At 42.7% G+C, this 26,262-nt stretch overlaps 1 protein-coding gene across 8 annotated transcripts in view; it reads left to right on the top strand.

Annotated features, from left to right (window-relative positions):
• The first annotated feature begins 220 nt into the window (after positions 1 to 220).
• Positions 221 to 26,262, top strand: part of VPS8 (VPS8 subunit of CORVET complex) — an 89,957-nt gene continuing 63,915 nt past the window's right edge. For 3 of the 8 annotated variants that reach the window (XM_082319519.1, XM_082319520.1, XM_082319521.1), the window contains exons 1-11: positions 1,427 to 1,477; positions 7,469 to 7,562; positions 8,572 to 8,604; positions 10,060 to 10,114; positions 18,967 to 19,091; positions 20,659 to 20,745; positions 22,201 to 22,268; positions 22,900 to 23,053; positions 23,156 to 23,215; positions 24,063 to 24,170; positions 25,628 to 25,708. In XM_082319519.1, coding sequence (XP_082175645.1) covers positions 1,473 to 1,477; positions 7,469 to 7,562; positions 8,572 to 8,604; positions 10,060 to 10,114; positions 18,967 to 19,091; positions 20,659 to 20,745; positions 22,201 to 22,268; positions 22,900 to 23,053; positions 23,156 to 23,215; positions 24,063 to 24,170; positions 25,628 to 25,708 — 870 coding nt within the window. In that variant the 5' untranslated portion in view covers positions 1,427 to 1,472. Of the gene's footprint in view, positions 362 to 1,408; positions 1,478 to 5,627; positions 5,759 to 7,468; positions 7,563 to 8,571; positions 8,605 to 10,059; positions 10,115 to 18,966; positions 19,092 to 20,658; positions 20,746 to 22,200; positions 22,269 to 22,899; positions 23,054 to 23,155; positions 23,216 to 24,062; positions 24,171 to 25,627; positions 25,709 to 26,262 lie in introns of those variants that run through there. The other 5 variants (XM_082319522.1, XM_082319523.1, XM_082319525.1 and 2 more) reach the window with 5 other exon arrangements.

Raw genomic sequence — 26,262 nt, forward strand, 5'->3', positions numbered from 1 at the left:
GAGCAGACGCGGGATTTCTCAATAAATAAAAGGATTTCGTGCGGCAGCGCCCCCGGCTCTGCCCCTCTGTCCCGCTCCGGCAGCGCGGGCGCCGCGGCCCCTTTAAGGCCGGCACGGGGGCGGGTGGCCTTGCCGGGCTGCGCCTGCGCAGGGCGGGGGCGTCTCCGGACGCGGGTTCGCGTCCCGGCGGTGCCGGCCTGCTGTGGTCGCCGCCGCGGCGCCCCGCAGCCCGGCGATGGAGGCGGCGCCGGAGCAGGGCGCCTGCCCCGCGGGAGCGGAGGCCGAGCCGTGCCCGGAGCCCCCCGCACACCGGCTGAGCGCGGCGGAGCTCGACCGCGAGCTGGACTCTCGCAGCGAGCTGGTGCGTCGCGAACCTCTGCGCGGGCGCGGCTCCTTCCCCGCCGCCGCCGGAGCGCTCGCTCCCTCCCTCCGGGTGAAGCGGCCCAAGGGCGCCGGGGAGGCGGACACGGCCCGGCCGCGGAGCCCCGCGGTCTCTGCGCCGGCCCCCGCCGCTCCCCTCGGCGCCCTGAGCCGGCGGCGCGGGGACTGGCGGCCGCCGGCCCCCTCAGGCGGCCGAGAGGGAGGGAGGGAGGGTCCGTGGGGCGGGCGGGGAGGGGCGAGGGCGGTGAGACCCCGCCGCTGGCTGCTCGCCTCGGTCCCGCCAGCGCCCTGCCCTGCGCTGGAGACAGGCCCCGCGGGCCGCTTTGGCCGTGTTTAGTTCCTCCCTGAGAACTCACCCGTACGCAGTTCTGGCTGGTGGGCAAAACGCAGGTAACAGTCAGGCTTGGACTATCAGATGGCTAGAGGAGCAGGTAATCAAGAGCTTAAAATAATCCTCCGTCCTGGAAGACGCTGTGTTGGGCCTTAGTCGTGTAGTCAGCCAGTTTTAAGTCAACGGGAACGGACACCGAGGAGGTGTGGGGACAGAGCAGCAGTAGACAAGTTATGCAGACAAGCAGGACACGAGTGCTGGGCCCTGCTTTCCTGTGACAACAAAGCTTGATTTTCAGTGATGCAAGGCTCAGATAAAAGTATCTGTATTTTTAAGAAAGCTACCTTTTTTCTCATTAGTAAGTAGCTAGAAAATCTTGTGTATCGATGACTATCTGTACTACAAAGGGAGTGTAACATTAGTAGTGGTGATTTTCGGAAATTAAAAAAAAGGCATTTGAAATTTCAGAACTGGGTGGAAGTCTGAGAACTATTACATAATTTTCATAATAAATACCTCTTGTTCTATCGCAGATAGTGCATTTTGTATAAGAGAATCTGTAGCATATACAGTGCCTTTCTGGGCAGAGGTAGGTTGGAAGGAGTGCATGCATAGGTGCTTTTTTTTCCTTAGTTAAAAAAAAAACTGGAAGGTGGAGTAGGCAACCTAACTCAGTCTGTGGTTTCTGATGCACAGATCGATGACAAAGAATTCGACATTCCTCAAGTTGATACCCCTCCAACACTGGAGAGCATCTTAAATGAGGTGAGTGGTCCATCGGATATGCAACCAGCTCTACTACAGGGATTACCTAAGATGAAGCATCACATACTCCTTTGGCTCTTCTCATATTGTTTTTTCCTGGGAAATAAAATTGTATAACTTCATAATTTCCTGATACTGATAGCTCATAAAGTGCATGTTCAGTTGAGTAATTGCTGTACAGTGTGAAATAAGGAATTTTGGTTTTACAATCAAAACAGCCACAGCTGAAACATAAAAGGTTTCCATCAAACTTAAGCATGCTCAACTGTGGATTTGGACAGTCATCTGAAGTCTATACAGTTCATTTAAAGGTCAGGGTTATCACACAACTTTTTTTTTTTTTTAAGCTAAAAATAAATACAGAGATTTCTGGGTAGTTCTTAAGTTGTGGGAAGAGAGGAGAACCGGATTCTTCACAACTCCATTTATATTGTATGTTTCATGTATTTAGCCCTCTGGCAGGAATAATGAACTGTCTCAGCATCTAATGGTTCCTGTAGTACCTTGTAGGTAAGAATTGACTTTGTCTCACTTATATCCAATTCAGTGCATTTTTTACAATAGCCACATGAGTGCATGATTCTTAGAAAGGAAAAGAAGGGCATGGAAGTAAAGACAAACTTCAAGAAAACAGGCTTATTAACAAACTGAGGAAATTAGAATCATGGAATCATAGAATAGAATCATAGAATCATTTAGGTTGGAAAAGACCTTTAAGATCATCAAGTCCAACTATTAACCTAGCACTGCCAAGTCCACCACTAAACCATGTCCCTAAGCACCACATCTACATGTCTTTTAAGTACCTCCAGGGACGGGGACTCAACCACTTCCCTGAGCAGCCTGTTCCAATGCCTGACCACCCTCTCGGTGAAGAAGTTTTTCCTAATATCTAACCTAAACGTCCCCTGGTGCAGCTTGAGGCCATTTCTTCTTGTCCTATCGCTTGTTACTGGGGAGAAGAGACTGACCCCCACCTTGCTACAACCTCCTTTCAGGTAGTTGTAGAGAGCAATAAGGTCTCCCCTCAGCCTCCTCTTCTCCAGACTAAACAACCCCAGCTCTTTCAGCTGCTCTTCATAAGACTTGTGCTCCAGACCCTTCACCAGCCTCATTGCCCTTCTCTGGACACGCTCCAGCACCTCAATGTCCTTCTTGTAGTGAGGGGCCCAAAACTGAACACAGCACTCGAGGTGCGGCCTCACCAGTGCTGAGTACAGGGGGACGATCGCTTCCCCAGTCCTGCTGGCCACACTATTCCTGATGCAAGCCAGGATGCTATTGGCCTTCTTGGCTACCTGAGCACACTGCTGGCTCATGTTCAGGTGGCTGTCAACCAACACCCCCAGGTCCTTTTCTGCCAGGCAGCTCTCCAGCCACTCCTCCCCAAGCCTGTAGCGTTGCATGGGGTTGTTGTGATCTAAGCACAGGACCTGGCACTGAGCCTTGTTGAACCTCATCCAATTGGCCTTGGTCCATTGATCCAGCCTCTCCAGGTCCGTCTGTAGGGCCTTCCTACCCTCCAGCAGATCAACGTTCCCGCCCAACTTGGTGTTGTCTGCAAATTTACTGAGGGTGTGCTCAATCCCTTCATCCAGATCATTGATAAAGATATTGAACAGCACTGGCCCCAAGACTGAACCCTGGGGAACACCACTTGTGACTGGCCACCAACTGGATTTAACTCCCTTCACCACAACTCTTTGGGTCCAGCCATTCCAGCTGTTTTTTTATCCAGCAAAGGGTATGCCCATCCAAGCTGTGAGCAGCCAGTTTCTTCAGGAGAATGCTGTGGGAAATGGTGTCCAAGGCCTTACTAAAGTCCAAGTAGACAACATCTACAGCCTTCCCCTCACCCACCAAGTGGGTCACCTTGTCATAGAAAGAGATCAGGTTAGTCAGGCAGGACCTCCCTTTCATAAACCTATGCTGACTGGGCCTGATCCCCTGGTTGTCCCACATGTGCCACATGATGGCACTCAAGATGATCTGCTCCATGACCTTCCCTGGTACTGAGGTCAGGCTGACAGGCCTGTAGTTCCCCAGATCCTCCTTCCGGCCCTTCTTGTAGATGGGTGTCACATTTGCTAACTTCCATTCAACTGGGACCTCCCTGGTTAGCCAGGACTGCTGATAGATGATTGAAAGTGGCTTGGTGAGCCCCTCCCCCAGCTCCCTCAGGACCCTTGGGTGGATCCCATCCAGCCCCATAGACTTCTGTGTGTCAAGTGGTGTAGCAGGTCACTAACCATTTCCCCTTGGATTATGGGGGCTTTGTTCTGCTCCCCGTCCCTGTCTTCCAGCTCAGGGGGCTGAGTACCCTGAGAACAACTGGTCTGACTATTAAAGACTGAGGCAAAGAAGGCATTAAGTACCTCAGCCTTTTCCTCATCCTTTGTCACTATGTTTCCCCCCACATCCCATAAAGGATGGAGATTCTCCTTAGCTCTCCTTTTGTTGTTCATGTATTTATAGAAACATTTTTTATTTTCTTTCACGGTAGTAGCCAGATTAAGTTCTAGTTGGGCATTGTCCTTTCTAATTTTCTCCCTGCATAACCTCATGACATCCTTGTAGTCCTCCTGAGTGGCCTGTCCCTTCTTCCAAAGGTCATAAACTCTCCTTTTTTTCCTGAGTTCCAGCCAAAGCTCTCTGTTCAGCCAAGCCAGTCTTCTTCCCTGCTGGCTCATCTTTCAGCACATGGGGATGGCCTGGTCCTGTGCCTTTAAGATTTCCTTCTTGACGACTGTCCAGCCTTCCTGGACTCCTTTGCCCTTCAGGACTGCCTCCCAAGGGACTCTGTCAACCAGGCTCCTAAACAGGCCAGAGTCTGCCCTCCAAAAGTCCAAGGTAGCAGTTCTGCTGACCCCCCTCCTTCTCCAAGAATTGAAAGCTCTATCATTTCAGGATCGCTATGCCCAAGACGTCATCCAACCATCACATCGCCCACAAGTTCTTCTCTGTTTGCAGCCACCAAATTGGTGGTTGGACTTCCTAGGGAGCCAGTATAAAGGGAAAAGGAGCCTGGGAGAGGTGACAGTTCTTTTAAAAAGCTGTATTAAAGATACAGGTATAAGGTGTCCCACACAGATATAGTCTAGGAACGAGAGGAATAGTTGTCGGTGATTTGCTGCCCAAGTAGAAGGGGATGTTGAAGGGTAGTGTACAGGGGTATGTCCTGTTTCTGCTGATGCCTTGGGTGATGAGGGTTGAGGGACCTTACTGAATTTGGGTGATACCAAACTGGCAGGAGATGTGGTCACATCCATGTCAGAGGAGTATTATCCTGGTAGTCTTAAACTTGAGAGGTAATCTGAAGAAAACATAGTTCAGTGCAGACAAATATAAAGTTTTACTCCAATGCTATTTGTCTCAGTGCATCTGGGATGGGAATGACTGGGAAAGCATCTTCTGAAAAGGATTTTAGCGGAGAACAACCTGACTGAACCAAAAAGGTATACAGCTGCACTGGAAAAAAAAAGACACTTAATGGGCACAGGACCATTAGCTGTAAGACAAATGAGGGGCACCTACTGTGTTCTCCACACATTTGGCATTAGGTGGGGTATTGTGTTTGCTCTCTGTGGCTCTGTGTTTTGAGAAGAACATGAACTGTACTGAATTTAGAAGACATCCGGGAGAATGGTAATTTAAAAATTACTATAAAAACAATTCTGGGCTAAGCTTGCGGGGAGAGAGGGAGAGATCGCCAGCAGAAGAGCACAGAAGGAGAAGAGCAAAATCAGCCCTTATAGCAGCTGGAGGGAATGCTAGACTCTTATCCACCACTGGGTGAAGTGCTGGAGTAGATGATAAAAATTCTAGGCCTTCTCTTAGCAATTGGAAACTTTTGAGAACAGCTTAGTTAAAAGTCTCTTAAAGTTTTGATGCAGTAGATCATATCTGGGGAAGAATGATTAGTTGAATAACTTTCTCTCCAGCTCACTTCTGTGATTATTGTGAATTCTGGAAACCAGTTCTTCCACAGAATCAGTTTAGTAAAATAATACATAGTTCTGTTTTTTACATATGAGACTATCTTGTCCTCTCCTTGATTTTTCTGCTTAATTGATGCTGTTTTGTTAATATTTCAGTTAGGGTGTTGTGCATTTTGAGTGTTTAGTAAGCTGTAGTGATTCTCTTCCTTCAGACTGATGATGAAGAGGAGTCTTTCATTTTGGAGGATCCCTTTCTCTTGAACATTGATAACACGGATACACACTCCTATGACACATCTTCTGTAGCAAGCTCTGACAGTGGGGACCGGACACACTTAAAAAGGTATTGCAGGACTGATAGCCTGGGAGGTTAAGTGATTTTTGAAGGAGCACTGCTTACATCCATTAAAAACAAATTCTCCTTTTTTGAGTGGGTAGAAGGAGAATGCAAAGTTAAGAACAGTTGAAACTTCCTAAGGCACCTCCTCCCCAAGCTTTGCTGTGAGCATGCAATTTGTCTGTTACCTGGGTAGGAACCCTTAATTGCACATGTGGATTTTGTCTCCTGCTGTTATATCCTCGTGCTGAAGTCCCAGGGGGATGCTGCAGGGACTCCAGTGAAGCTGCTTTTGACAGAATGGTGTTATTCCTGAAGGATCAAGTAGGCAAAGATGGGATTTGGTTTTGCATGGAGGGCTAGTCTGTTTGAGCAATAAATGCATTTTATGGGTGATGGAGTATTTAAATTTCTCTGAATTTTAACAGAATCTTTAAAACACTAAGCCTTGATGACTTTAAAGAAAATCTTTCAAAGGTGTCAGGTGACTTCCAGAGTCTGCAAGCAGCTGGTGGTTATTTTTAAAAGACAGGTGAACTGCTGTCACTCCTGTAAATGCAATGCTAATCTTGACATCTAAAAGCAGCCTGGAATGTGATAATTAGCTATAGTACTGCTGACTTGTCTCAATAATTACTCAAATGATGGCCTGATCCTACATCCTGAGCCACTCCCCTGGCCTTCTTTTCTTATGTGCCATAAGAAGTTGTGATTGTTGCATGAGCAATTGCATAGGATATAAACACTCTTCAGTGTGATGGTTTATGGTGGCATATGGTGGTGTATGGACTCACTGTCTTTTCTTTTTTCAAATAACATGGTTGGTATTGAAGGAAATGTTACCTGGAGTGGCTTTAACATTTTCCAGTACAGAGTGGGCAGAAAAACCTGGAAGTGTTATTGGCATCTTTGGGTGAAGCTAGGTGCCATGTTTATAGGTCCTTAGCTGTAATATAAGCTATTAACTATATGTTTCTTCAGCCTACGTGTGAGCTACTGATTTGTGCACCTCTGGAGAGATAAGAACCGAATGTTTCCATGTTAGTTTTGGAAATTTGGCTTTATGGTGGTGTGTGCTTGGCAACAAAATTGCAACTTTCCTGGGGATTTTACCTCTGCTGTGTGTGCTACAGTATACCAGTGCTCTTTAGAAATAACTGTTGCCCATACACTCGTTACTTTTTAAAGACATTTTCTCCATAAATAGAAACACTTAACCTTTCATATTAGATAATGTGTTTTAATTGAATGTTATTCTTTAAGCATACAACTAGTTTTCCTAGGGGTCTGTATTCTGCTAATAAGCTCTGTCCAATTGTGTTTTTCCCTTAGATATTCACCTTTAAAGGCTGAGGCTTCCTAATTCACTGAAAGATTAATTAAAGAGCAAAAGTGTTGTTTTCAGGCTTTATTAATAAATTCTAAGTTTTGTAGATACGTGCTTGAAACTGACAATTTGTTTGAAGAACTATTTTTTTTTTTTCCCCGGGAGACGAGTTAAAAACAAATTTTATGCAGGCACGATGGCGCATAGCAGACTTTGCTAATAATCTCATGTCCGTTTCATTCTGTGCATGTAGGCCCCAAGAATAAGAACGGAAACTGCATGAGTTACGAGTGCATGCAGAATTTACCTGCTGGTTTAGCTGTGGGTTAGGCAAAGTTCCAAACTTTTCTTCTGCTCTAATGCATTTGGATTATTTCTTGTTTCCTTAGGAAGAAAAAACTCCCAGATTCTCTCTCACTGCATGGATCAGTTATACGGCTCTCGCTTCTGAAAGGAATTTCTGCCCAAATAGTATCTGCAGCAGTAAGTGTCTTTTTCTCCTGGTTGCATCCATTAAGAAAAATTTGAACCTCTTCTGGTGTGGAGGGGTGTGTGTGTGATCCCCTCCCTCCCACTACAATTAGTTCTGGATAATACTAACATGTTTGGTACATAAATTACTAACTAGTAATCCCTAGCCAGTAATGAATCAGGTATTAGCTGACTCATTGCAGCAGCAGTATGGTAGGTCCTCTTTAACACTGATTTGTGTTGCTAGATGTCATTAAACCTGGTGGGAAATATTAATATAAAATGATAGCAGTGCTATTGTTCTGCTTGCTTGAAGATGCTGGAAATGGGTTTGCTTAATGCCTGAAGCAGGCACAGAACACACTCGTTGTTCTGAGCTGAGAGAGGAGCAGGTTTGCACGTTCCTGCATCTGTGACTGCACGTCAGGCATGGGTGGAAAAGAGCTGGTCTGTAGATCGTATTGCCAGGGGAAAACTGACTGTCGAAGATAGGAGCTAAGGTGGTGATTTATAATGTGTGTAATTTCTGAAGCATGTTCTGTTAGAACAGAATACAAGTGATGCATCTGTGTGTGTTTTGTGATGGCTGTGTGACCAGGGTCTCAATGTTAGTGTGCTGCTGCTGGCTGTTACTTGCGTTGATGGAGGTGCGGGTGATCCACCTGAGTGGGAAGCTAATAAGGTGTGCTTGAGAGGGGAGAGGGGCATAGCTTTGCAATTGATGTCTATGCTGTGTACACAGAATACTGAAAACTGTTATTAAGATTAGGCAGTTTTGAGAAGAACACAGTACCCTTCATATGGAATTAGAGGACATTCTGGTTCCTCTTCATTTCTGTGCACTTTCTTATCCCTTCTGGGTATTTCTATCCAGTGGTTCCCTCAGCACTGTCTGCCCTGGTGGGACTATTAAAATGCAACTTGTGTTGATTTTTTTGCATGTTGTAGTTCTAATTATTAGAGACGTGCACGGATCTGGGATTTCTGTCTCTCTTACTCATGACTTGTCCTGTTTTTCTAGGACAAAGTGGATGCTGGCTTGCCCACTGCAATTGTAAGTACTCTTAACAATTTTCAAGTACTGTATAGTTAGTTTTCAAGCAAGTTTGCTAAAGCAGTAATTTAAGACAGCTGATAAACTCCTTACCCTTGCTAAGAATTTTCAAATATGAGGGGTGGGAGAAGCAGCATGAAAGATCTAGCTCCTGGGGGCAGAGTTCAACCTTTCTTAACTGCCTGGCTGCCCCTCTGCTGATCAAGCCCCATGCTCTCCCCTTTTTCATGTCATCACCGGAGCTTGTTAGTTGAGCACCTAACCTTTCCCCATAAGGTAAATGTTCATCTGTGAACACATTGAATTTCCCTAGCTACTTTTACTTTGCCAATTATTGCTTTGGCTCCTAACAATTTTTTAAAGAAACTTAAACTGAAGTGCTCATAAAGTAATAGGTTCAAAATCTCTACGGCTCTGATGTAACTGAAATATGACTTTAAAATATAAAATTTCACTAAAAGCCTGTCTGAAAGATACTCCTGCGTAGCAACTTGCATTAAACTTCTTGAAGTCAAGCATGCTAATTAAAATACGTCAGAAGTGAAGCTGCCTATAGTTAAAGGAGAAGAGAAACATTTTAAGGAGGTGAAATAGGGCAAGTATTTGTTCTGCCCTTGTGAAATGAGTTTTAACGTTTTATGAAGAAACTAAAGATGTGCTTGGTCGCTTTGACTGTAGTAGCAGCAATCCATAAGAAATTATACTTTTTGTTTAAAAAAGAAAAAGGAAAATAAATGTAGTCACATCTAAGGCAAAAGGTTGCACAGCAAAATTGGAAGCACACTGTGACTGATGTGCACATAGGATAAAAACGTGTACTTACATACTCCAGACATTAAAGCACTTAATTTTTTTTAATCTGACTTACGCGTGCTAAGAAATAAAAAGTGGAACAACATTAATATGTCTAGAGCATTATGTGATTTCTATTAAGTTTTATTTAATTGGGCGCAGGTTTGCAAGTGCGATAGAATCTTGGAGCTATGCTGAATTCCCCATGGAAGGAAGTTGGAGTCTCTGGGTTTGCTGTGGACTGTCTCTTCAGGAGACCAGCACTGCCCAGGGTTGTAGAAGAGTTCAGATGTGGATGTAGCAGCTGAGTGAGCAAAACCCTTTGAGTATTTATACTCAGCTATCACACCAAAAGAATGAGGCTGACTTTACAGAGAAGAAATTTCACTGTGGGTACCACTCTGAGCATTTGAATTTCAAACAGCAGAGTAAAAAGCAGCCCTCTGAACTTGAGAAAATCTGTGTGATGCTTGTTCAGGTGTAATACTTGTCTAGCTTTCACATAAGAATTGCTTATCACTTATAAATTAGAAAATGATTATATCTATAACGTTCTAAATCTTCCCCTTTTGGCAAACGTTGCATGAGTGTAGTGAGAGTTTAAGTGGCGGATTTGTGACTGACATTTCTTCTACTTCCAATCTTTCTGCATGACTATTTCAGGCAGCATCAAATCTGATAGCAGTGGGGACTTCCCATGGGTTAGCACTGATATTTGGTAAGTTAAAAATAAAGTTTTGGTTATTTTGCATTTTAATGATCTTAAAAAAAAAAAAAAACAACGAAACCAAACACAAGCAAAAAAACCCAGCCTGAATTAGAACTGCCGGGCAGATTTCTTCTAATATGTTCTGCTTGTGCTAAATGTGATTTTCTTGCAGTAAAGAAATAAAGCACAAGTAATATTTTAGTTGTCCTTATTCACATATTTCTTCTGCTTTGTTGGGGATTGGCACATTGATATTGAGAAATTTAACTCTGTGGCAATTGTCTAAAGAGCGTTTTCTATGTTTAAATATAAATTACTCTGTTTTCATGTGGAAGAAACCAGAACCAGTATACAGCCATCATCTCATACAGTATTAATCACCTTCTCCCCTATGACATAATAGCTGCCAGCATTAGGGAAATTAAAATGTGTTCCTTGCGAAGCGGAACTTCTGGCCCATGGCTACCAGGCTTGCATCATAGATTTCTCCTTCCCTGACCTTCCCCTGCACCAGTCACCTCTGTGTCCCTTCATTCTGTTATTCTTTCCTTCCTCTTATCACCAAACTTTCTTAAAAAAGTTTCTGAGCTTGTGCCTCTGTTTATCCGGCTTACTAGCTGGGCGAGAACAGCTCTTGAATTGCTCCCATGCACCTTTTGTCTATGCAGCATGAAATTCTTAACAATTTTAGAAATTTCATTATCTTCTTTACTTTTCTTTTGAAGTTGGCTGAAATTATTCAAGAGACCAAAAGTTATGGGGGACAGGGTACAACAGAAGGATGGGAAAGACTGTGGCAGTGTAAGACTCACCTTCCTGCGTATTTAGACATTAAACTATTTGATGCCATTTGCTTAATCCAGTATTGAAACAATTACAGGATGTGCTTAATCGGAATATAAATAACTTCTTATCTGCTACAGTCAACACATGATCCTACTGAGTTTTTAGTAGTAGGTCTTTGTGGTTTTTCTAAAACTTTTCTAGTATGTGAAGATCTCTAATATCACTGCTACAGAACACATTTTTACTCTGATTTTCCTGTTGCTCTCTATACACAGACAGTATGAAGTCAGTAAGTTTTTAAACAAGAAACCGTTCTTTGCAAGTGTTGTAATATAGAGATGTTATTTTTAGCATTTTACGCTCCAGAAGGGGCTCTAGGACTCTATATAAGCATGCAAAGAGGAAGGGTCATTCTTACCTTTGTTGTGATTATTTGTGCATCAAGTCCCATTTAAGAGGATGGACCACTGAATGCCTGAATGTCCAAGATGCTTAGTATGCTATGGTATTTCAATTGATGTATTTTGTAAGATTTGTTTGTTTGTTTTGCTCAGTGCAAATGTGTTTAAGCAAAGTTTTCTTTGTTACACCGTTGATTACTTTGGACCAACATGTTTACTGTTATTTTGGCCATGATCTTTGCAAGACTGTGTAGTCTGTAGTTATTCAGTTCATTTTGTGGCCTTTAGGAAACTTGGCACAATGCCATCTTTCCACTAATTGGCTTTTACTAAAACAAATATAAGTGCTTTGAAGAACTTCTCTGCATACTTGCAACAGGGCCTTTAAAGCTTTCTGATCTATTGAAACATGTAAAGTTATTGTTTATACAGCCACGTACTGGGCTGTAGTATCACAAGCGCATTCAGCAGGTTGAGGAAAATTATTACTCCCCTCTATTTTGCATTTGTGAGATCACATCTGAAGTACGGTGTCCAGTTTTGGGCTGCTCAGTACAAGAAAGACATCGATGTACTGCAGTGAGCCCAGTGGAGGGGGGTCACTAGGATGATTACAGGGCTGAAGCACGTGATGCATGCGGAGAGGCTGAGAGAACTGGGTTTCTTCTGCATGGAGAGAAGGTGGCTAAGAGGACATCATGTTGCTATCTTCTACTGCCTAATGGAAAGGTATAGAGAAGAGAGACTCAGACCCTTGTCAGAGGTCCATGGTGTTAGATAAGAGGCAGGGGACCCAAGCTGCAACATGGGAAGCTGAAGGTTGTGGAATCTCCTTCCTTGGGGATATTCGAAACTCAGCAAGACCCTGAGCAAGCTGATCTTGTTGACTTTGCTTGGAGCAGCAGGACTGGGCCAGAGACCTCCACAGCTCTCTTGCAACCAAAGTTATTCTGTGAGTCTACGCTATAATTTAAAGGTGATGAGGAATGAAAGTATGTCATTCAACTTTGTTTCAGATATAGGCACGAATGCTTCCTGGACACTTGTGTTCTCTGCTAAACTCTTTCAGTTCTGTAACTAAAACTTGGGTGTTGACCCCAGTCCTCTCAGATCTATCTACAAAGAGGGAAATCCTCACAGGATATGGCTATATAAGGCCTTCTTGTGTGCAAAGAGAAAGGATTAGTGTTCTGGCTTGGTTTTATTCTGTAATTTAAACCAGCAGCTTATGTCTGTAGACTGATCAATTTCTATACTTTTTTATGAAACCATTTTTCTACTAGATGTGTTAATTAGGATGAGATTTACTCCCTGAAGTTTTGTAAGCTGTGTGCATGGCTTATGCTGTACAATGGAAACATCACCTTTTTTTGCCTGCAAAAATGTACATCCATTTTCTGGTTGAACATTGCTGATGTTCAAGTTTCTCTGAATAGTTTTGTGTCACTAGCAAATTTTTTAACCCTTTATTTTTTTCTTTCATATATTTGGGTTTACGTAGCTATTTCATTTGTCTCTTTTCAGAAGTCCACCTGTACCTCTTGACTTGTCTGCTTTGTCCTTTTTAAGGAAGACTTGGGTAGCTTTCATTCTGCTTTTTTGAATGCTTCTGTTGGCTCTTGAAAAATTATCACAGGACAGTTCTCAGATTGCTCATCTAATCTTTGAAAAACAATATTTTTCTTGTGGATTAGAGTTGGATTAGATGCCAACTCTTTGACATCCTGTAAGTGTTGCAGAAGTGTTGGTAGGAAGGGATGTCTGGAGGCCTGTAGTCACCCCCTGTTTGGTGCAAGACTGTCACCAATAACTGGGTCGGGGCAGCCCTGGCTTTTTCTAGCCAAGTCTGGAAAAACTCTTAGGGATGGAAAATACTGCCCGACAGGCAAATGTGCATGCACATACTCCTCTGGTAACCTGCTCCAGGGCCACATAATCTTGCAGGGGAAAAAAATTCCTAACAACCCATCTAAACCTCTCAGTCTGCCACTTCTGGTATTTGCCGTTTGTTACATGATCTGACATTACTGAGAAGAGTTTGGTGCTCTCATCTTTTACCTATCTTTCAGGTAGTTTATCTTCTATTTGATGCTTTGTTACCACATTTGGATAATGACAGTTTTTTGTGCTTTAGGAATATGACCCTTAGCTTGTTTCTAGTGCTGTGCTTGTGTGGGAAATTTTTTTTTTTTTAATATAAATGAGGGCCATCCTTTTGCCAAATTCTTTCTGAAACTTGTTTGGAGTTGTGAGCATTGTGCAAATGAACAATTATGCTGTGTGCCATGACTTCTCATGAGGATTGCTAGCTGGAGTGGAGAAGTGCTCTCCCAGCAAGCCTATAACAATAAACAAATAATATTTAGAGGTTTTTTCCCTCCAACTTTCTAGAAGAACTGAGAGGTTTTTACGCTACTCATAAACTAGCCCTTAAACAGAACTCATTGAGATGTGTTATTTTTCATGGAGACTTTATGTTCTGGACAGAAAATTTCTGTATAGCTAAACTTTGTTTTGATTAGTGTTGAACCATTTATTTTCTCTGTTGGCTGTGAAACTTATGGTCACTGTTCTGAGTCATCGTTGAGGTGTGGGGGTAGCATGATATCTTGAGAGAACAGGTAGCATAAGTACCTAAAGACAGCATTAAAACTAGATTTTGGGGACTGTTGTCCTTGGTTGTTTTTTTAAGTTAATGGGGAGTTGATTGGCTGGCTGGTGGTATCTGTTGAAAATAGTTTTACCAGTTATGTCACTGTGAACTTCCAGTTTTATTTCCTCTCAGATTTCTTTTTTTTTTTTCCTTCAGTACAATGAAGTCCAAATTTATAAACTCATTTTTCTTCAGTGATTCCATATGCTTTTTAAACCGCTTGGTTTTAAAACACTAGCTATCACAGCATCCTCTCAGTTCCTTGAACAAATCAAAAGGGGAACTGTTAACAAAAGGAAACGCTATCAGCAAAATCTGAAGGTTCTCTCTGTCTTTGAAGATTATCACATATATGCTATTCGTTACTTCACTCCTTCCTTTTATATTGATTTCTGGCTTTTTCTTTCCTCTTTTGGCCCTTTCTGTGTGGACTGAAAAGGAAAAGGTACAGTAACACCGCACTGTGCACGTACCCTGCATGAATGACTCCTGTCTTGCCCAGTTTGCATGTTGTCTGTGCCAGAATTTAAGATGCCAGATAAGCAGCAAGTAAGGCAGAGCAGTAACCAGTCAGTGGATAATACTGCTGGTCAGTCTGGGAATTGGTTATTGAATGCATGTGCATTGCACATTTCCAAATTCTCCAGGCAAGAACAGCAGAGGAACAGGTAAATGTGCTATTTATAATGTTTTAGGGCAGCTGGTCCATAGCTGTTTGTAAAGGCGTTGTTTCGGGGCAGGACAAAGGCTCTTCCATATCACCACCCATCTATTTCTTCCTGAGAGCTGTCAAGTGGGAGCACTATGGAGTAGAACCCAATTCAAAGAGCCACAAGCCAGAAACTCTGTGAAACCCATGCACGCAACTTCTGAAAGCCCTGCTCATGCACCCGTTATACAGCTGGGGAGGGAGCAGTTGGTTCCTGATGTGGCAGGCACGGGTGGTCTGACTTAACCTCTGCTCTGAGTAATCATTTTACTAGCTTAAGCTAAGGGCAGCAGGTGGGGGGAGGGTTCAGCATGCCCTGGTTTAGGGGGACAGCTGTTGTGTTATTGGGGGAGATGGTGTCTGCAGCCTGTCCCATTAGCTCACCATCTATTGTCCTCCTCATCCCCAGGCCCAAGAGGGATATAGCTCCTGGGAGAGCTTTTACTGGTACTGTGCCTAATAAAGGTGGGAGGAAAGGACCTACTGGTAAAATTTGTCATATTTGAGTAATTCTGCAGGAAATAAAGCAGACCTTTGAAACTCAGGAAAATCATGGCTTAAGGAAAAGATCTTGATGAAAACCTGGTGATCTGAGAAGTAATAACTTCTGGAGTGCTATGCTTATTCCTTTGTTCTGGAAATTGACTTATTTCATATTCACAAACTTGGTTTTGTTCTTTGCTTGTAGAGCTGTATCAAAGTGCCATCTCATTTTGACCTCAGATTTTGAGAGCAGCACAAATAATTACTGCCAGAAATTCTTCAGATGAAGAACTGCTTTATGTAAATTGCAAAATTAAAAACATTTTTTTGACAATTGATAGCCACCTTTGTTTCAAGCATTTGGAAAAAGCTTTTTATGCTTAATCCTAAATGTGCCTTAATTCAAAGCTGATAATATTAGTCTGGAAAATCATCAAATCAGCTTTTATAACCTTTTGCTTTTATCCATTTTTCTTACTCTACCAGTTGATTAATAGGAGCTCATTGATTTCAGGCATCTTGCTTTTCTTTGGAAGCAATTTCGTCCATCTTACGCGTAGTTAGTTTTATTTTAAAAAATCTTATCTAATGGCTCCTCCTTGTGTGTCATCTTTTGACTGGCTGGAAACAAGAACAAGTACTGGCATGGGTTTCTCTGGGGTTAGCTTTCCAAGTGATCATTTCTCAACTCTGAAAATGCATCTCTGGCAAACAATGGGCACTTCCTTCTTAGGAAGGAATAACTTGAGCCATACAAAGCATTGTGGGGTGGAGTGGGGGTCTTGTTTATTTTGAATTGACATTGTGGGTGAGGGAAGGAGAAAATAGATTTGAAAGTTCATGGGGCATACATATAAAGATGTAAAGCTGGACTGAAAGTAGTAGTGATTCTGAAGCTGCTGCCCTTTTCAGAGAAAGCTGTGAAAGATTCTCCTTTTTCATGCCTTACAGGAGACAGGTTATTGATGGACTTACTGACAGGTTTAAGTTGAAGTGGAAGGAACAGAATGCAATTCACCTTTAACAGCAAGAGCTGCAGTATTCACCTTATTTTTAAACATATTTCTATGGTTAGCAGATGGTCTTTTCGTAAATGACCTGTATTTCAAGTCCTCTGGAATAGGAATTATTTCTTTGGGACTTGAAGGACACCATTTGGAGACTACCTCTCTGGGGAACTTGTTTTCCAGCTGTAGCTCTGTGTTCTCTGAGCTTCCATGGAAATCTTGAATGATTTTTCTTCTTTTTCTTTGACCTGCTCTGATCTATGCCATGTACACCCTTGTCGCAGTGATGTCAAGGTGTTTTCTAGTAGCATGGCAAAGGATGATTTTTATTTCCGTCACATGGCTTCTGCTTTCATCTTATCCTAATAAGGAGAGTTGTGTGCAGAGCAATGGCCTTAGTTTTGAAGCGTTTCCACTGCCTTGTGCTTGGTAATAGGGGTGGTGGCTGAAACACCCTGCCTGGCCCCTGGAGCAGAAGGTGCTGTGGTTTGCTGTGGCTCCGTGGCATCAGACTGACCTTCAGGAAGGCTCTGCATTGTGCTTGAGTGGCAGATGCAATGAATTACGTGTTGCTTTTCTAATTTCTCACTATAGTGACACTGAAGTAGTTTTGGCTCCATGTTCCTCTAATGTATTGAATTGCAGCCCTTCACGGTATAGTCACTTGAATTGTATACATCCTTTGTTTAGTTAAACATCGGTGTCAAGGCTTATAAAATTTAGATATCTATTTAAACAGGAACTTGTGTGACTGTTGGAGCTTTCAGAGCTGCTTCTGTACATGTAGGTTCAGCCAGTTTGAACCCTGACATTCTCCTTGGCTTTCAGAGGATTTTATCTTGAACAATGTCACCTTCATTTGGAAAGCTAATGAAAAGTGGTGTTTTACACAGTTTCTGATTATTTAACTGTGAAAAATAATCTTCATCTACCTGTAGTCTAACTGACTATTTCTTACAGTAGAAGCAGTATCTTTATGAGATGTTTTTAAGTGTAAACAAGCGAATGCCAGTTCTCATTTGAAAATGCAACTCCCTTGTTCTGTGTTTGGCACAAGCCAGACTGCAGAGGAAGAAAGGGGAGATGCTTCCTTCTTCATGCAGCATCAGGTGTTGTGCTGGCAGGCACAGCAGAGCAGAAGCATGTGAAGAACAGGTAGGCTTTTCCAGAACTGCCTGGGCTACGTGTCACCGGATGAGATGATGATGATTTTCATTGATATGGTCAACCGAAAGCAGCTTTCTCTTTTCATCCCACAGATTTCAAGAGCAGAGCTCTTCAACTTTCACAAGAATCCTGATGTCTCTGAGCACCCATAATATATGGTGTCCTCTTGACCACTACTGTCATCATGTTTTAGATCAAAACTGACAGTTTTCAATAATACCTGAGCCTTACTTGTGCATTTGCAAGACAGAGCATGGCATTTCTGTCTCTCCCTGGCCCTGTCTCATTTGGCATGCAGAACAAGTATTGTTTGTAACACCCTCTCTATCCCTAGCTCTCTGCTAGCACTATCCAGATTTTGCAGGAAAAGGAATTTTTTACTTTCTTTTGGGCCACTACAGCGGACAAGTTTATCAAGGTAGATGCAGGAAAATGAGCAATAGAGTGGAAAAGTATTGGGGAAGAAATGAGAGATACATCCATGCTCTGTTTCACATCTAGCACATTGCTAGTGGTGCTGCAACTTGGAGAAACGTGTCCCATGCCTTGGGCAGTTCTTCCAGGGGGTTTCTGATGCTCAGCTGCTGTCTGTTCCCCTGAATCCTGTCCTTTCCCTTCCTTGCTCAAGGTGAAATCCTGCACACAGTGTTATTGTGGTGCTTCTGATGTATTTCAAATCTCTGGTCTTCATTCCAACAGTCCTCACAAAGCATCTTTTCTTCCTCCCCCACTCAAAAGCAGGACAAAAACAAAGAGAGGTGGAAAAAGCAGATCCAGAACATTTGTTTTCTTAGCTTTTAAGAGCAATGCACTGAAGATAGTCAGAGGGTTCATTCATAACACCTGAAGTGCAACATCTTATAAAGCAATTTTTAGTCTCTAGTGGTGGAAGCGTACAAGAACGGAGCACAAATGGAGGTGCCTGTTGTTTGTCATCTGCAGGGGGAGGCAGGGCATGGCCATGCAGCAGCCCAGTCCCCTAGGAGGCTGTGCAGGCAGTAGCACCTCCTTTGCAGTAGCCTGTGTCTCAGTAAAGGAAGTTCTGTCACAGTGTGGTGATCATTACTGTTTCCTTATAAAGTAAAAGCTATGTTCACTAGAACTCATCGAGCATTTTAACTGTGCAGCTTGGGCACACAAGCTCATTTTCCCTCCAGCTTCTGGCCTTTATCAACAAAACTGAGGAGTAAAAGTTACATAAAATTACACTTACCAAAAGCCTGTATTGGCAACTTGTAGCTGATGTTCAAATCAGCCTACAGAAGTATAAGGCTCAGAAGATAGAAGTAATTTTCTGTCATCTTCCTTGCTACAACTTAAACACCATTGCAGAATAGTAAAAGGAAAGCTAGATATTGCTTTGATTTTTCTGTTAGTTTCTTCTTCAGTTTGTAATACCTCTTCATTTCCATATTCCTTGGGCCTGTTTTGTACTTTTAAAAATAATTTTTGTATTTCCTTGCAAGACAGTGTCCCACTATCTCTGTACTAACATGGGCTCTCATCTTGTAAACTCTTCTTTTAAGAACTTAACTGTAAACCTGTGAATCGTTAGTGTACCCCAAGTGAATTGTATATGTAAATAATTGCATGATGTTAATTTTAATCATTCCTCTTTCTTTCCCTTTAATGTCTTACTAATTATTCTGCTCTAGATCAAAACCAGGCTCTTCGGCTGTGTCTGGGCAGCACTGCTGTTGGGGCCCAGTATGGGGCTATCTCTGCTCTCAGTATCAACAATGACTGTTCAAGGCTCCTGTGCGGCTTTGCGAAAGGACAGGTAATTCCCATAGGATGAGATGGTCCAGTGCTCTGTCCTTCTGCAGACTGTTACTGAGAGACTTAAGGAGGTGACAATAGCTCCAAGCCAAGCACACTCAATATGTAGCTGTTTGTTAGTTGTTTTTGTGCTGAGAAGCAGTATGCATGGCTTGATCTGCCCAGAGCTTCTTTGGCCAGCCAGTTCCTGCATCCAGTGAGATAACTTAGACAGATTGGGGTAGATTTCTGTGGAGGAAATGGGTAATGCAGAATATAGTGAAGGAATCAATTAATCATGGCTTGTTGTGACATAAGTCCTGCTCCTGATAAACTGAAATGTGCAATGGCGCACCAGGACAACCAGCTTAGTCTTTCTAGGTCACTTTGTGAGATCTATGCTTTGTAATTAAATCTAGTTTTTACTGTGGTGGTAACTTGAAATTCTTGAAACTCATATCTAGCCACAAAGTTCATTTTTATTAATACCTTACTTCTGTTGTATGACAGAAGCAGCATAGATTTTGAATGCAGAGGAAAAAGGGTTTGAGTCTGCTGGTGTAGTTTTGTGCCCTTCTCTGAACCTAAAGAGAGAAAGCAATTCCTGAACAAAAGTTATACGACTAAAACAAAAATGGGTGGAAGTTAACTTGGTAAAATTTAGAGGTCCATGGAATACAAAGAAGGCTGCTTTGTTTTTCTTTTTGGTTTCATTTCCCTTTGCTCCTTTGGCTTTCACCTTCATTCTAGATAAAACACACTCCAGTGCCTATGATAGGGCTAAATGACAGACTGCTCTAGACCATGTGGAAATACAGTTTTGATCCATGCAGAGCAGTGGCCAGTTTTAAATGACAGTCAGATAAAATATGTTGGAGCAGCAGTTCTGAAACATCTGGTCTATGAAGCTTTGATAGATGATTCATGGAACCATATAAAATAGTGTTTCCAATAAAAAGTTTGATTCAAATTGTAATCTCAGCTCTTCTGGGCTAAATATTCCTCAGTTATGCAGTAAGTAGTTTGGGACTTCCTGCTTCTTAGTTGAGAAATTGCCTGAATTTAATATCCAAGCACAAGCCAAGCTGTATACTCCTACCTGACCTGTCATACTGAGCAAACGCAGAAGAGGGGTGACAAGGTTCATGGTAGCCATGGGGATGCTTGAGTTTTGCTAGTGGGTGTCAGCAGAGATTATTCAACTGTTCACTGATTCTGTGAGAGAGAAATGCATTGAACCACTTTGAACAGTTGTGTGGTAGCAAAGTTATCTTACATTCTTTAATTGTGTTATCAGGCAGATAGCTGTGAGGTGAGTGAGGTCAGGCAGGTGGTGGGAGCTTGCCGAAAGGACATGATTCAGAGTTGTGAAGATAACTCTAATATTAGTCGATGAGAGTATAAGCAAATGAGTAAACTGCTTGTAAAAACAGGGTAGGAACAGATTGCAGATCACTTTTCTTTGATATGAAGACCCTACTAACCCAGGATGATATTGGAAATATAGCAGTTTATTGATGTACTAACGCACCAGGTGATGGAGAGAACCCCTTGGCAGTAAATGTGTACTGAGAACAATCTGCTTGCAGATCACAATGTGGGATCTGGCCAGTGGGAAGCTGCTACGATCAATAACAGATGCCCACCCGCCAGGAACAGCCATTCTGCACATCAAGGTAACAAACACTACATGTACTCCTTGTATACTAGTTTTTTTTTTTCCTTTAAAACACACTTGTGTTCAGTCAGATGTGTTGACTTTCCTTGTGTAGTACTTTTAAATTTACAGATGAGAGCAGCTACTTAGGAGCTATATGGCAATAGTACCTAGAGGTGAGAAAAATGATCAGGAATTCTATTTAAAAAACAACCTGGGTATTTTGAGAGCTGAAATAGTATTGGCTGTGAGTTGTACTGTAACAAACAACAGTTGTTTTCTGTTATAACTCCTCTCTCTGATGCCAAAATCTATGAAAAATTAGTTGCTAGAATAGATTTCTCTAAAACTTGCAGTGGTTTTAACTGGATACATGACTTGCCAACTTTAAACTTAAGAGTCTGAACTGTAGAAAGAAGCTTCTGTCAGCAGTTTTTCAAATAACTTGTTGGGAACATTTGGGTTGAAAGAGAAATCATCTATGGCTTCTTGTTCAACACAGTGTTGTTGTCACACACAGAAACTCACATCTCATTTTGTGCATGGCTTTGTTTTATGTGGACCTCTCCTACCAGAGCATAATGCTCCTTGGCAGCCTGGTCAGAGCAGTAACTTTGGTGCATCACCCAAACTCTGCTCTCTCTTCTCCTTTCCTAGACCTTGCTGAGACATCCCAGACCCATACAGTGTCACACATGGAATTAATGTAGTGGGTCTGGTGGAGCACATTGCTCAAGGACAGGTTCTCATGTACTGGTTGGTCTGACCTGGCTAACCAAAAATGTTTTGTGGGCGTGAAGGTGCCCCCTTACTGCTGCATCTTCCACACTTCCTTCTCTGCCATCTTTGCCCTGTGCATAAAGATGAATGTTCCCCTGTCCCAGGTCCTCTGCTCCTAGTGGCTTCCTTCTTTAGCTCATGACCTGATGGCAGTACCAGCATTGAAGAGTACTCAAACACTGCTATACAGCCCAGATGCTTGTGCTGCTAGGTGCTGGGTTGCAGAGTCTTCCAGAAGGGTGCTTCAGCTGTGGCTGTGACCCTTTCTTATCTTGATTGTTTGGTATCATTAGTAGTTTTGGATGTTTCTGATTTTGGTCTGTTTGTGGCTGCAGCCCATTCACTAGCTCTGGCACCAACTCATGGGCTTGAGGCTCTGAGCTGTTCTAGTGGTAACACAGGTTTTGGTATGCTGTAGTTCTGAGCTGCAATAGAAAGTAATGCGACTTTGGTAACAAAATCCAGCAATAGGGCTTGCTGGAGGGGTGAAGATGAAACATAAAACCTTGCTTTTCTTACACATCATAAAAAAGCCAGTAACTGTCTTAACTGTGTATGTTAAAGGTGTCTTTCTGGTAGGTACATTGCTTGTACTTTTGTTTACTGTTAATAATGCCGTAGCATACATTTCTTCTATCAAAACTCTTTTATAATTTATTTCTTAGTGCCACATTTAATCTAATTATCTGCTCAGTTTACAGATGACCCGACGCTTGCAATTTGCAATGACAGTGGAGGCTCCGTATTTGAACTGTCATTTAAGTAAGACAATAACTCTAAGTACCCATAGAAAGTACAAAAAACTAATGCTGGATCATAGTTTCTAAAACCTAAGCAAAAAACCCCATTGGAACCAATAAAGCTACTGTCTGAATGTTGAAGATGTAATTTAGGGCTGCAGTATAATTTCACAGCTGAAGCAAGATGCTGTCTGGCAGTGTAATAATCAAAGAATAACCTAAGTTATTAAGTATCAATGTATTGGCCAGAATCTAGGCATTCCTTGTGGGCTCTTGGTAGTTGTCATAAAAGTGCTGCCTCTTGGTTTTCCTTGTTTCATTAGTGAGAGCTGCCCTGCAGTAACTGCTCATTCTCTTCTTGGCCTCTTCAAGAGGAGGAGGGACAAGGAGGAAGGATTGACAGTCTAGGGAGTCTGATCATGTCCAGGAATTTCCAAAACTTTACTGTTAAATAAGATCTTAAGGAATTTTTGTCTGTATCTGAGAAGCTGTATGGAACTGCTTCCAGTGACACACTAAAAGTGATCCCTGGAGCTGTGTAAATGACTTTTTAAAAACAATAGTTATGAAGGATCACTCTTGAGATTTCATGAGATTGTTGGGCTGATTTTTTCTTGATAGCTGGCCACCAAGCTGATTTCTCTTTTTTGCAGGAGGGTTATGGGAGTGAGAACATGTGAATCTCGATGTCTCTTCAGTGGCTCGAAGGGGGAAGTTTGCTGTATTGAACCATTACATGCAAAAGTTGAGCTGAGAGACCATCCTATCACCCAGTATTCACTGCTGGCCATGGCCTCCCTGACAAAGGTAACTTGTTGCTTGCAGAAGTCTTTGTGTGAGAAATCACAAAGGAGAAGTTTTCTGGTATATACTCAAACATTTTATTTCGCCTTTTTGTTTTCCTTGAAGATACTGGTTATTGGCCTGAAGCCATCTCTGAAAGTGTGGATGACCTTTCCCTACGGTCGTGTGAGTAATGAAGCCAAACAGTTGCTTTTTGAATTATGGCTACAAACAGTTCCTAGAGTGAAGGGGATGAGATTAGGACCAGTTGTTTGGTGTTACTACTTTATCAGCACGCAGTAAACTCTGCATTTTGGAATTGCAGTGATAATCTGTTGGTCTGATGTGTGCAGATTGTGGGCAGAGAGGAGGTGAAAAGGCTGCTTTCAGCTGTACCTATGTAAAGATGCTGAGTTTCTCCAATAAGTAGGAGGGGAGGAACGCAGGAGCCTCTCAGCTTCTTGTCTTCCCTGCTGCAGCCTGGATGCACCCACAGATGGGATGTTGACTTGATTATGGCTACAGTCACCTCAGACTGGGGCCATTGCTTTACATAACCATAGAATAGAACCCTTAGTTGCACGGACAGAAACAAAGTGGAATCAGAGCACTAAAGAGTCTTCTAAACTCTTGATTATTCACTTCCACTAGTCACTGCTATAATTCCTCTTGGAAAAGCAGCTGGGGGAAGATGTGGTATATGTTAGATTGGGAGAATGGAGACAAGGCTGCTAGCAAGCTGCAGCTTGTCATAGTCCATCGATCCATGTGAGACTGGATCTACATTAAGCAGCTAGGACACGGGTTTTGTTCTGACTGGCCATCCACTTTGCCAAGAGACACACGTTGCCCCTAAACTGTGTGGCTGGACCAAAGAGCACAAGCTCAGCTGCCGGCAGACCAGGAAATTGCTTTACAGCCTGTGTGTGCACACGGCAAAGTCAGTGAGTAGCAGCTGATGAACAGCATGTGTCCTGGAACTGAGGTTCTGCCTTGCTTACTGTAAATACTGGCTGTGCTTTTTGTCTAACAGATGGACCCTTCTAGTGTCCCTCTTCTGGCGTGGCACTTTGTGGCTGTACAGAACTCTGTGAACCCGATGCTTGCATTTTGTCGAGGAGATGTCGTTCATTTTCTTCTGGTAAGCCTTGGATGTTTTATGCTGCTTTTCAGATAGACATGTCTTATTCACATATTCAGTTGACTGAGCCTCTGTCTCAGTGAAAGTATGTTATCTGCGCATGCTAGGGGTGTCTGCAGCTTGCAACCAGCTTGGGAAAACAAACCTGTTGGTCATTGCTGTTCAGCATCAGTGGTGCCCTTCCCTGAGAATCTGGAGGCACAAGCTTTATGTGTTCCAGAAGCGTTGATTTGCAGCTTATCTCATTGCTACTGGAGGTAGAAGAATGTGGATTGTTTTCAAGGAGATCACATGAATTTGAGATACCATTTTATTTTTTGCTTTAAAACATGAGTCTGGAAAAAACTTGTATGAACCACTAAGAGACAACAGCTTTCAGGTCCTATTGGCATGTGACTTTATGGCATGCCGCTTGTCCTGTTTAGATCTGCAGAAGTTGCACATGTAGATAAGGTTGTTTGCAGATGATTTCATGCCTGATTTCAGTATGAGAGCAGTACCTAGGCTTCAGAAAATCTGGCATTTTGGCTTTGGAGTGCTAAGTTTGTTTCCCAGCTCTGCTATCATCTTTGACCTTAAGCTTTGCTCAAGCACCCAGAGATTGCGTTGTCTGGATTGAATCCTCTTTCTCCTCTATCTTCTCTCATGGTAAACTTTGGGAGAAAGAAAAGGGTATATGTTTAAGCCTGTCTTGCTGGAGATGTCTGTGCATGCAATAGCACGAGCCTCTGTGCACATACCCAGCTCAGCTATGGCCAGTGGTGCTGCTCTGCTTATAGGTTACTAAACAGCAGCCATGTTACCTGAATTCAGGTCCCTCTTGCTGTGCTTTGAATTGTCAAAATGTAAAAAACCCTTCTTTTTCTTTGCAGAATTCTTTTTTTAATGATGATGAATTAAAGCCAGTTTCACGCTAGCGTTCTGTAATGAGAACGAGAGAGAGCCCGTGACTGGGAGTTGTCATGCAACATCTCCCTTCAATTCATTATTCCAGTGGGGCTGAGCACCTTGGGAGTCAGTGAATGAGAATCAGTCCTTCTTCGGTGCTCTTTGTACGAGTGCTGAAGGTTTGCACTCCTTTTAGAAACTGAATTGCCTTATATAATGTGTGAAGCGGGGCAAGGGGGAACAATCCCTTGAACACATGTAGTGCCAGCTTGTTTATGACATACAACCCTTGTAGTACAAATAAATGACTTAAAATTGATCCAGCAGAGGGCATATATTGTTACTGCCCCCTGCTCAGAGCCTTCTGTTTCCTCGCTTAGATGAGTGCTTTTTAAAGTGAGACATTATGCTCCATTTGAGAAGTGTGTGTGCTGCTACTGCACGCTCAGCGTGCTTGTCTGAGAGTTGCTTCAGACTCCTGGAGTTGGTGTGATGGTCTCTGGGTACAGAGAGGTTGAGCTGAAGAAAGTCTTTGAGTTTGAGTCAGCCTTGTCCAATTTCTCTTTTAGGTAAAGAGAGATGATACTGGTGCAATACATGTCACTAAGCAGAGGCAGCTTCATCTACACTATGACCTCATCAACTTTACTGTAAGTCTCAATACTATAGAATGGTTAAATTTTTTTTGCACTAGTTTTCTTGTAAATATCTCAATAGCCCTTAGTTCTATACTATTGGCTTCAAAAATGTAGCATAAGAAGTGGCTGTGTTTGTCTGGGGCTAACTAACTGAAAATGCCCTTAAACTTGGGACTCAGTGGAAAACCAGCACAAGTAAAACAGCAAGTTAGTAGCTAAAGGATAAAAAATTAGTAGCATTAGTAGCAACAATACCGCCCTTTCTTGGGAAGGAGGGGTAGCCTTGTTGAGGAGATATTTTCCAGACCCTTTCTTGGGAAGGAGGGGTAGCCTTTTGGAGGAGATATTTTCCAGACCCGGAGAGGATCTGGCCAGAAAGATTTTTATTCTATGTCTTCACTAAAAAGAATGCAAACTTCTGTGTAATCGGCTCAGTAAAATTCTAGTGTGTGCATACATAAGTGCTTGCTAAACACCATAATTGTATGATGCTCTCAACAAAAAAAATTGTTCAACTCTAAAACACATTTACAGAATACAACGAGTAAAACATGCAAGACCAAAAT

The sequence above is a fragment of the Platalea leucorodia genome (genome assembly GCF_965183815.1).
Source record: "Platalea leucorodia genome assembly, chromosome: 8".
Taxonomy (NCBI): domain Eukaryota; kingdom Metazoa; phylum Chordata; class Aves; order Pelecaniformes; family Threskiornithidae; genus Platalea; species Platalea leucorodia.